This window comes from Ruditapes philippinarum, unplaced genomic scaffold (assembly GCF_026571515.1).
Source record: "Ruditapes philippinarum isolate M1 unplaced genomic scaffold, ASM2657151v2 ctg395_1_1_1_1, whole genome shotgun sequence".
NCBI lineage: Eukaryota > Metazoa > Mollusca > Bivalvia > Venerida > Veneridae > Ruditapes > Ruditapes philippinarum.
The window spans coordinates 203,355-215,906 of record NW_026858316.1 but is presented as its reverse complement, the minus strand read 5'-3'; the positions used below and the strand labels follow the sequence as shown (position 1 = coordinate 215,906).

General features: G+C 30.5%; 1 protein-coding gene across 1 annotated transcript in view; it reads right to left on the bottom strand.

Annotated features, from left to right (window-relative positions):
- Positions 1 to 4,481: 4,481 nt before the first annotated feature.
- The window catches only part of LOC132752802 (tyrosine-protein phosphatase 10D-like), a 90,283-nt gene continuing 82,212 nt past the window's right edge, over positions 4,482 to 12,552 (bottom strand). The window contains exons 36-44 of the mRNA XM_060743188.1: positions 11,939 to 12,026; positions 11,519 to 11,609; positions 10,934 to 11,010; positions 10,629 to 10,763; positions 10,251 to 10,373; positions 8,941 to 9,104; positions 7,743 to 7,878; positions 6,959 to 7,040; positions 4,482 to 6,053 (exon numbers count right to left, since the gene is read on the bottom strand). Of these exons, the coding sequence (XP_060599171.1) occupies positions 5,995 to 6,053; positions 6,959 to 7,040; positions 7,743 to 7,878; positions 8,941 to 9,104; positions 10,251 to 10,373; positions 10,629 to 10,763; positions 10,934 to 11,010; positions 11,519 to 11,609; positions 11,939 to 12,026 (955 nt within the window). The 3' untranslated portion in view covers positions 4,482 to 5,994. The remainder of the gene's footprint in view (positions 6,054 to 6,958; positions 7,041 to 7,742; positions 7,879 to 8,940; positions 9,105 to 10,250; positions 10,374 to 10,628; positions 10,764 to 10,933; positions 11,011 to 11,518; positions 11,610 to 11,938; positions 12,027 to 12,552) is intronic.

The window sequence follows — 12,552 nt, the reverse complement described above, 5'->3', positions numbered from 1 at the left end:
TGAAATATACCAGCAAATGATTTGTTGCTTTAGTGCTACTCAAATATCACAATTTAAGTACATGAGTTATATATTTACAAGGGTATTGATTATACATCATGGCTGATTCTTATGCTGTTAATGAGATTGACAAAATTCAGTAAATGTTCTTGAAATCGTATAGTATAACATTACATAGGCATATATCATAACACTGCACACATACCGTCATATTTTAAGTATTTTCAAGTTGTACTATATACATAAATTGTGCCATAAAAAATTGCTATGAACACATTTGTCAATGATCATTACAGGTATGTACGGTTTAGGGGAGTGTGGTAGACATTATATACTCGATTCTTTTAATTAAATTGCCTTTAGTTAGATAGAGGTGCAGATTCGAGAATATTTTACTTGGAGCTATTTTCCCGGTAGGGAAACGCTTTTCCGAGTTAGAACTAAATTCATCAATAAGTTATATTTCAAAACATGAAAATCGGTTTCCATCAGAACTTTAAGCATTATGCGTAAGTAGTGTATTACGCGAGAGCACACTGGACTATTTTCACATCATAAAAAGTTTAGGTATTTCATCCTTTTAGCCAAAGTAGGCCTGTTATTTTTGCAACTGTTTGAACAGAATAGAAAAAAACACAACACAATAATTATATCGTATCTTTAATGAAATAAGTAAAAAAAGCAACTGTAAACGGTTTCTAAAATACAATTATTTTTACAAAATGAATGATTACATATTACAGTACTGTTAATAACTTTTTGGATTTACATTTGTTAAACAAAAAATTTTGCAGAGGAAGACGAGGGTAGAAATGCTGTATTGGAAAGATTGGCAACCACTGGCATTAGAAAAAAATCATGATACATATATACATAAATAAACGGATTAACCGTTGACAATAATAAACATAGTTAAATAAAGATTAGCAGGACTGTCTGTCTTAAATTTTCTTAAACGTTTTCATTTAAACCTTGGGTTTCAGTTATAAATGACATAAGCCAAACATAAACATAAAATTGCCTTTAGTTTGTTTGCTTTTACATAACAATCAGTTTCAAAACATTATTTTACTTACGCCTTAAAAATGACATGATATATATAATTAACAACACTTAAAGTTGCATTTTATAAATTTCATAAAAGCAGAAATAGCTACAATTGTTTAATAAAATGTGTTTAATAGCTACTAGTGTTCTTATTGTTATCCAGACGACTAAAATGAGCAGTATAAGCTGAAAAGTCAGCAACCTCATTTTGGCGAAATCGAGAGTACGTTTCCTATTTACATGTGCAATCCCATGAACATCGCATATTTGACTGTAGACTGATAATGTTTTATAAGATATATCATAACCTAGTTGCAGTTAATCTCCCACGATATGTTCAAGCCCCACATAGATTAACCAGATTATGCACCCCTCACCCCTTATCCCTACGCCAAATACAGGTATCCTCCGACTTCCATAAGTACTATTTCTTCCCTCATAGCATTATACTATGGAATAAACTCCCTAGCAACAGTGGCATCCTACCCAACTGAAATCAGTTCAAACAGGCAGTGTTGGGTTTGCAGTAATAGTCTTGTTTCCAGTGTTTTTAAACCATTTTATCTCTAATCATCTTCTTTCACTATTAACATTTTAACCATGACTAGAATACATTTTCAGTCTCACCTTTCTAGCATGTTTGTAATGCTTGGACCTTTCTTTTTTTGTTTTTCTTTTCACCTTTTACAAACAACCCGACGTTGCACCTAATTCCTGCCTATAACATTGGTAAGAGGGGTTGGCAGTATAGATAGATAGATAGATAGATAGATAGATAGATAGATAGATAGATAGATAGATAGATAGATAGATAGATAGATAGATAGATAGATAGATAGATAGATAGATGGATAGATGGATGGATGGATGGATGGATGGATGGATCAACAAACGTGGCTTTAATAGTTTAAGTAGAAGTCCGAACTGCTTAGTTTTTAGACCGAAGTCAAAATATTTTTTCATATTTACAAAATGCAGCTTTAAAGTAAAATATTACATTATTTGTACAAATAAATAAAAATACATGTATGTTATTTGGCGAGAATTTTATTCGTTTTAACATTCCTATTTCTGTCAAATCCATGATAACACATTTAGATATTTTGACAAAACGTGTTTGCTCATAACAAATAAGTGTCACTTTGTTCATAAACTGTCACCAGTAAATTCTTCATTATTTAAACATTAACAAAATTGGCAATTTCCGAGAACATACAGATCCAAAAGCTCAGTGCTCAAGTTATATATGCTTGGTATCATAGCATGGCTATACAATATTAGTAGGCTCAAATCAAGATCAAATCTTATTGTGGATAAAAACAACGTTTTACATAATATTTCTTGTGATTCCTGAATAACACAATAATTATATCATAGTTTTCTAAATGACAAAGTAGATATGGCGACTGTACAATGCTTCTAAAATACAAAAGAATGATTCATGTTACTGTGTACAATTAAATAATTATACATATGTTAAACACAATACATTTTTTAGAAGAAGACGGAGATATCACGATGACAACGATTGGCATTGACGGAATCGTAATGCATATAATTGACAAACAAGCTTAATAATGAGAACAACTAACACAATTGATTACAGTTTACCAGGACTGATTTTCTAAATTTTCTGATGCATTTGGAAGTTTTAAGTTTTAAGATATAAAAATGTAGAGCCTTTGAGGATATTTAAGAATCTTTTTATAATCAATCTTCAACATAACATACAACATAGCATACATAGTAACACAAATTTTAACAGATAAATGTAGAATTCAAAAGAATATATAGACATGTATATCAAAATATGTACAATGAATTAGAATAGAGGAAAAGATTTGTAGCTAAGCTACACCTTACTTCTGAGTTTCGTGCATAGTTGCTATGTTGGTGAAATAATTAAATATGCAATATCACTATGAATATTTATAATTGATGCACTCGAAAACAGCATTTATTCCTGAAACAAAATGCACGACAAGTAGGGTCAAACATTTTCCTTTGTTTGACCTTCTGGAAAGTATGCTTAAAATTAAAGTGTCAGCTCACTATACAGATGACAAGTTAATATCTCGAAGGCTTAGTGTATTACTTAAAAAAAGAAAGAATAAAAGAACAAATGATTAAATGTATATATATAAATCAAAGCTCATGTGCAAACTGGTATTTTCCTATTAAATAACTGTTTGCAAAGCTTTGTATTCGACACCAATCGTTTGGACACTCCATGAACATGTTACAGAAGGTTAGACCTAGATGATTATAGATATCAACATTTTTGTTTGCATGTTATACAGACAATTAAGGGGTACATTGGTTATTTCTTTAGCGAAATATCATAAAAGATTAAATCCACTATGGAATGTAAGCTAGCAACACTTGGTCGGCTCAAGAAGAAATTTAAAGGGGATTTACCTTTGCTTGATCAACAGCAGCAAAACTTATAAGTGTTGTATTATCAACGAGTATGAAATGCGACTTAATCGGGGTTAATAAAGAAGTTTACAATGCAAGACTCTCTGTAATGCTTTGGATATATCTCAGAAGACAGCTTGACCTTTATCTATGGTATGAAGAAGAGTGATAGATTGAGGTCAATTGACTGATCTTCAAGTCTTTGGAGATGAAGACTTACTGGAAAGAACAGAACAAATAAGACCTTTATAAAAGTGATTATTTCTATACCAGGAAGATATATATACCTTTGCAAAAAGCTTTTACAATACCACACATCTTGATGGTCGTTAAATACACTGGACGAACGTGAGAAATTTTCCTTTGCGTTGGAACGAAACCGTTGCTTAAACAGAAAATAAAAAATAGTGCATAGAAGGACAACCATATTTTGGATAGGGCTTCGGTTTTCTTGTTTTTGCATCGAATATTATAATGGACAATGATCAATTAAAATCTGAATGCTGGTGGCATGTTGTGGCTTCTGAAATTATTTGAAGGTCCCGAGTTTACATGAATATCACCAGATTTAACAAAGAGCATTGCCAACGAGATTACTAGTTCAAATGTGGAAGGTGGAGCCAGATTTTAAAGAAATAAAAGGAGAGATCAGATACAATTTGAGGTAGGAGATAAGGAGATAATGATAAAGTGATAAATATTCATTATTGAAGAGCATAAATAATTTAAATTTACAAGAGATTTGGTATTTGTTAATAGTTGTGTAATACCAGAAGAACCAAAAACATCAGAAGACGTAGTTCTTTTAGTGTCCGCTTATAATATTTTGATGAACATAATAAAATAACATAAAATCATTATGAGCCGCGTCACGACAAAACCAACATAGTGCGTTTGCAACCAGCATGGATCCAGACCAGCCTGCGCATCCGCGCAGTCTGAACAGGATCCATGCTGTTCGCTTTCCAACCCTATTACAAGTAGAGAAACTGATAGCGAACAGCACGGATCCTGATCAGACTGCGCGGATGCGCAGGCTGGTCTGGATCCATGCTGGTCGCAAACCCATTATATTGGTTTTGTCATGACGCGGCTCTTATATTTTGATATATTAAAATTGCATGTTGAAATGAGAATTTAAATATCAAGTAGATACGTTCTACTATAATTAATTATAAGCTTTAACTGAAATCAGCATTAAATTTGACATGTACATAAAGTCTTTATCAAATAAATGTAAGTCAAATTAACACAATGTTCAGACACTTTTATGGAATCTAAATTTAGTTATTTCCTTAAACGTTTGAAACTGGAGTACTGATGAACACTCATAGTCGTATGTTCTTGGGGCACGAAGGACAAATAACGCAAAATAGGTGAAGTAGGACCATTGTGTGAGATTGTGGTTATTATGTTAAAAAATCTTAAATATTTCAGAGCATGTGAGATTATTTATTTCTTGAATAGTGAAAATCAAGTGATAGTGGTATAGATGTTATACAGTGATGATATGATTAATTTGTCTTATCTGTATTGTATTGGAGCTGATAACATCCCTAAAGTCAACAACATGCATAATACAAAGAGGCTTAGCAAAAGGTACATCAATGTCAATTATTATTTCAAAAGTAATAAATTTATATTTTCATGTGATAGCAAAATGGTTCAACTTTCAGACCAAAGTTTAGATATTTTTTCAATCTCCTAGTAAGCATTGTAATTATTACCTAGATTAAATATAACTAGAATCATATTCTAAAAAGGAATAAATAGTAAAAATGTTTGAAATGTCAATAATACAGAACGTACAGAAAAGGTTATTTTTCTCATAAATATATTATGAAGAGATTCTGCGTATCATAATAAAAATAAATAAATTTGTATGCAATTTGTGATTTAATAATGTAAAAAAAGATTCACATGAAGAATTCATATTTGCCAATTATTTAGACATAAGATTCCTTTTTCTAACAAAATATGATTCTGCGTTTTACAATATAGCCTTTATTCTAAATAAATGAAAACAATTTAAGGTAATATTTGATATTACGTTTGTGTCTGTCACATACAAAACTCTTTGGTTTCTTCAATAAATGAAAATTTAATTTCAAAATGTTAACTATAGAGAATGCATGTTTATATAAATGTTATGTACGTATTAAAATCACATATCACACGCAGTTTACATTATTTGGTTAAGTGACATAAATATGCATCCAATTCTATTACAAATAGTCATTGTTAAAGTTTTCTAAGATTAAATCTGGACATGTAATTCTTAATACTAGATATAATCTAGCCTTTAATTATTTTAGGACAGTCCTGGTAATTCTACACGAAACATATACTAAATACATAATAAAAAAAAACTAAAAATTGCATTACATGCATTGAGAAATATCTCGATATAATTCTTATTTATAATTTTCTAACATCCATGTACATATATGTATATATCATAAATCGTCTTTGTTCAAAACAATTATTCTCCATTTTGTTCAATAGCTATTCCAGTCAATCTTTCTCAATTTACGCATTAACGTATATGTTTTCTTCATCGGCTCCAAATCCTGTATTTACGTAAACAGCTAAAATAGAAATATAATACATTATAATACACATCAAAAGGTAAATATGTAGTTCTTAAACACCACGTTTACTCATGAGCCCCTTTCATTTATTCGTCCTTTGCGTAGTTCGATATGAAAGTTTTGCCGAGATTTTTAACGGTTATGACATAAGGGGACACATAAAAATTATTATACAAGAAGAAGATATAAACATATTGTTTCCAGTAAGGCTCGCGGGATTTTATTGATTTTACATGTCTAAGAGCATGCGGGATTTCAAAATACTCTGCCTGCTTATTAGCATATCACGACGTAGTTGCCCCTATGTGAACGCTGATTTTGTAAATTTACAAGTGAAATTTGTTACAATATCTTCAGCTAACATTTTTGTATTTTACGTAAGTCACCTACCATAAATACATTTAGATGCTTTAAGCAAGTTGCTGCATAACATTGTTTTTTATTGTAAAAACAAGGGTATATAAACATCATTCATCTCAAACAGATACGGACTTAAAGCTAACCTGCTTTAGAAAATTTGAAGTTGATAGGTCACATTTTAATGTACCGCATTTGTGTAGTTTTTATATGATATCTGGTGAGGACCAAGTTTCTGTGCAGAAGAAATGAATATGGCAGAACTTTTAAACTTGATAAAATCAGGGATGACACTCCAAATTGAATTTTTGTTAAACAACATGATGACCTCATTGTACTGTAGCAGAGTTATTTTTGAATTTATTCTTTCAAATGATACTGATTAACATAATATAGAGGGCGGGAACTTAGTGAACTGACACCATAAATGACCAACGTGATAGTATTAATGAGCATCTGAACTCACGCAAGCAATATCAAATGCACTCGAAGCAGAACAAAAGAAATTTTACAAAGTCCTTTAAAGATAAAAGTTATGACATTACCTTCTTCTTCTTCGTCTTCTTCTTCTTCCTCATCAGTTGTTATGAACGCTTTTAGGCACTCGTGGATGTAAATATATTGGTCCTTAAAATATAGTTAAATAATAACATTTGACTAATTAATATGATAGTTATGTTTGGTTTAAAAAAGAGACAAAAAGACGAAGATCGATTTTTACTTAAGTATAGTCTAAAGCATATGTAAATATGCTGATAAATGAAATCACATTTCCTGCAGATATAAAATCAACAAGACGGGTTATAACTTACAATTAAATTTACGAGTATTTCGCATTAAAAAATGTGTATATAATGTTTATTCTTGTCATAAAATACACATTCTTAAGCTATTAATGCGTTCCGTCTTATAATTCAAATCATTCTTCAGTATGCATGATATTTTGTATGGTTTATTTAAAGATGTATTTCTTTTAAGGGAGGGACGTCGAGACTTGTTACACTTCTTGGTAATCAAAACTATTCTTTTAAGGTGTACACTCCGCTAAACCGTGATGTTTCCTCGTACATAGAAATTTAAATACAAACGGTATCTGAACACAAAAAGGTAGAAACAAAGGTGTTTCTGAGGCACTACTTTGCTATGAACTTCCTTTTACACCAACATTTTCTTATGGTAGAGTAACCTCTTGACTACGAGCTTCCCCTGACACAATCCATTTTTATGGTCAAAGAAAATCTGCTGTTGTTTTACCACTCTGTTATTAACCATAAGTTTTATCATGCAACGGTTACAATTATTAGTAAAATGAGAGATTACTTAAATTACCTCTGTCTGCACCATGTTCAACCTATGATTTCTCATATCAAGGACAAGATTAAATATATCCACCTCGTCGTGATCTCTGATATGTTGTAACAAGTAGTCCACTGCTATAAATGTCCCAGTACGACCTACACCAGCACTGTAACATTATAGTTTGGCTTATATTTAAGTAAGTCTTGACGTTTATGCATAAAATTGATATGTAATGAATTCACTATCATATTACTTCGTTATAAAAATGTATTAAAGAAGGATTTCTAAAATATGTAGTATGCCATGTTAACAAATAAATATATTGGCCCACTAACATTGTAGTTGCCTTTCAAAAATTTAAGAGTACCGATTCAAAGATTAATTTTGTACCTTTATCAAAAGGGAGTTTTTTTGTGTTTAAGTGAATATATAGCACCCTTGAATTCGTGTGTTAAAAGACAAAATAAAATATGATCCAACACATATTTGATATGTTAATTCTTTACTGGCGGTGCATTCAATAGTTTGTTGGTATATAAGCTACAACGTTTAAATGCTGCGTTGTTTGTGAACATCTCACATGAACTATAACATTATTCACTTTATAATATATCACGTTTACATACATGTTTAATAACGTATTTATGAAGTGTTACTAAAATAGGTGGATGACGTGCAGTAAACAAATAATAAACACATGCTTTATGAAATGAGTATCGATAATAAATATGATTTAAAATTAATATTATTTTTATACTATCAAACGTTTGGTTGTTGTTTTTTTTTCGCATGCTTTGAACAAACTACTATAGCTATGGTAAATGCATAAATCATAATAATAATAAGGGAAAATGCATTGTCTTCATCATAACATAAGGTAAGCAGTTAATGAAAACACCGCTTGAAAAAAGGGACAATTAAATATATAATCTATGCTTCATGATTCAAATAATGAAATGTTAGTTTAACACGAAACGACGAACTATATTCTTACATTACTATATATTTAGATTTAAGAACATGATAAAAACTTGGATTAGAATTAAAAGAAATTCAAATATAAGTTTCATTCATGCTGATTACAAAAAAAAATAGTTCAATTAGTTTATTAATTCGATGTGTTTGTCAGTCTCCTTTTTTTGATAATCACCTTATATTAAATAATTATACAAACGAGTTTCTAGACTTTGCTTTATTTACATTGCTATATTTACATATCAAGAATTACCTGCAATGGACAATCGTTGGTCCAGTCGAGGATTTATTTTTTTCCTGATTACTATACTGTTTAACAGCTTTTACGAACTCTAGCAATAATTCCGGCGTTTCAGGACAACCCATATCTGGCCACTTCAAGTAACTAAAGTGACGAACCATTTTCCGTTCCTCTTTCTTAAAAACAAGATGCGATCGAATAAAAAATTGCATGCATACGATTATTAGTTTAAAAAGACTGTGATTTTGTTTTAATAAAATTCAATGCTTTTTTTTCCAAGTGCAATACATGCAATCAATATGTTTGTTTTGACAATGTTTGACAGGATACGAGGCTAGGTTTTAGGTTCCATGCTAATTGTTCGCCTGCGAGGTTAATGTTTATTCGGTCTATTGGATAATGCTAAACTACTCTTTATCACAATTTTCATGCATCAGAAGTCTGGCTCTACATTACAGCATGCAGTGTACCTGCAGTGAACCAATAATGGTCCTTTTGGAAATGGGGGCCTGTATTGCCGAACCATTGATATGAAGTTGATAAGTGGCCAATGTTTATCCGGGCAACCGAAATCAGGCCATTGAAGAAAATGGAAATGTTTTATTTTTTTCTGCTTTATTCCCTATTTAAAAAAGACACCGCGTATATTAACTTTTACACATTTGCTTTATGCTTTTAAAAGTAAAATGGCTCATTACCACGTTTAAAGGCAATAAAATGAGCTACATTAAGAATATCTTCTATCCAAAAAAGTTTAAAATAATATACGAAGGTTGTTCAAATCAAGAACGACATCCTGCTTAAAGTCGCGAAATTAAGATTAATATAATAATAGAATGTTGTCTGTTCCTATCTTGTAATGTGTTTGAGTTTTATTTCAAAACTGTTTATGTATTAAACACGTATGAATACGCTTCAAGGGTTGGAACAGATGACTGAAACTTCTGTTGAGTGTGAATAATCAAATACATTTATCAATGCAATCTGCCAAGGATACATTGAATGTTGCTAAAATGCATTGATATGTGAACATTCCTTGGTTATATCTTGATGTCTTGATATGCAATATGGAATTACATTATGTGTTGACACTTATCATATCCACGATTACAATGAGAAAGATACGCAAAAAAGTAATGAAATTAAAAGTTTGAAAGTAAAGAAATAATAAAATAATAACCGCTCTTCATATTGACCTGATCGTTGCTTATCAATCAAGCATTGTTTAATCTAGGCTTTGAAATTAAATGTGAAAAAGTTTTGGTATATATGAAAATAGAACGAAACCTTTAATTAAAAGTGTATAAGCATAATCTACTTACCATCTTTATTTCAAATATCTTTATAGTATAGTCAGACAGGTTCGATTCTGATTGAAGTGAAACAACCAAATCTCCGTAGAAAACAGGTTCCCCAAGATCCGGCCAATACTTATCACATTTATGCTGAAATCATTATTGTTTATATTTGAAATACACTTAAAAATTACCAAAAGATCATTAATATCATATCATCTACATGATCAAATGTTTGAAATGTTTTCACAAGTTCCTAAGGTTAAAAATTATCAAAATATCATTAATATCATATCATCTACATGATCAAATGTTTGAAATGTTTTCACAAGTTCCTAAGGTATATAAAGAAGATTATATGAATTTGGGACATCACATCAATTTCATATGTAAAAGAAAATATACCCGTCCTTTTTCCATTAGTTTTGTCAACATGACGATAGTATCAACGTTTTGCTCCCAAACCATTCTCCAGAAGTCATCGAAAGTAGCTTGCATAGGACCCTGAGTAGCTATATATTCTCTGCGAGAGGTATATCCCTAAAAACAAATATAGAAATATGAAATAAAACGTAAACGTTAAATGATAAGCTTATAGTACAATCATATTGCTTGAAATAATTTTTTTGTTTATTAAAAAGAAAATGAGATTCAAGGTTCTTACATAGATTCAAATAAAATATTTGTTATCTTGTTTGTGAAATACATACAGGGATATAGTTGGCATTGATGTAGTCCGACCCTTCAATATCATCGGATGGCCGGAGTTTAACTCGAGAGTGATCAACTGAAATTAAAATTGACATTGTGTACATCGGGATTTTCCCTGAAACTCATTTGATGCAACACAGCTGATTTAACCTTAGCTAAAATTAATTTAATACAATTCCGAAAAGAAATTTGTTTCTTGTTGCAACTTAACTTCCGACTACATTTAAGTCCACGCAATAGTGGAAGTCCTTACCCATCTTAAAATGAATGATTACAAAAGAAATGTATAGTAATACAAGCCATTTTAAAGATAGACGATAGCCTTGGTGTATAAAGAACGGATGGAAAACCACTTACACATATATTTCTGGTAAAGCCAGGAGAAATACACAGAACAATCATTCAAGTATATACTCAATAAAATCCCAAAATTATGAACAACATATGATATTAGAAAATTACTTTATATACGGTTCTTTAGTTGTGATATTATATGTTTTGAAACGAAAGAATTTAAAACAATTTTCCTTCATTATTGAAGTAATATTTCCTTAAACTCAATCAATTTTCGAAATAATACGTACATGGCAGAATATTTGTATATCTGTTTTTTGGTCGACAACACTGTTGTTCTGCTGCCGTCATCGGATTATTTGGGCTCTTATCTTTAATCAGCTACAAAAAATAGTACAATTCATCCTTTAGTATATAACTCACAGAAAATTGATGACATCTTAAAGACAGTGTAAAAAAGTCAATCTGCGAAAAAATACAAACATTCGTAAAATCATAAATATGTGTTTCCTACATATTATAATATCTTCTGGTACTGTATATGTAAATAAAGTATGCTACGAATCGTGAAGGGCCAATGATGAACGTATAAAAAACAAGAAGTTAAAGTATACATGCTTTTGCAATCCAAATAGATGCGATCATGAATCCATGTTTATAAACAATTGTCGTTTAAGTGCGATATTCCTGAGGGTGTTATTCAAATTTACCTTGTAAGCGTCTGCAAAAATTAAATCGGAATCTTTATGGAATTTTTCAACGGCATCAGGAAAGTCGGTGAGCTTGATTGGTCCTTGCCTAAAAAGTTGAAGAAGTCATGGAAGATACATAATACTTTTAAGATAAAAAAACTCAGAAAGATCCTAAATAAAACTTTTACACATTAATCAAAGAAACTATATATAGTTAAACTAATACTAGGAAATTATTCGGACAGTAACACCTTTGGAAAACATAACATGTCGTATTTACTAAACTTTTATTGTATATACAAAAAAAATGATAATGTTTCTAACTGAAAATATCAAAACTATTAGAAGAGTTGATTAATCTAAAATAAAACAGGAAAAAATGTTCAATGCTACGTTTCAGATGGAAAAGAATCAGAATGGGAAAAACATAAGATCTTGTCTGTTATTCACACGTGCATTTTACAGTAAAGTGTACTTAGGTAAAAGCCAGCTGAGCTATATATTATATTGACATAATATATCAGGTCTCGGGTTGAATATATCTATGTTTTAATTTGTTTATTAAGCTGAAAAGTTTAGAGTGAAATTAGAAATATCTTCCGGGAAATATTCTCTATAACGGTGGAATTGAG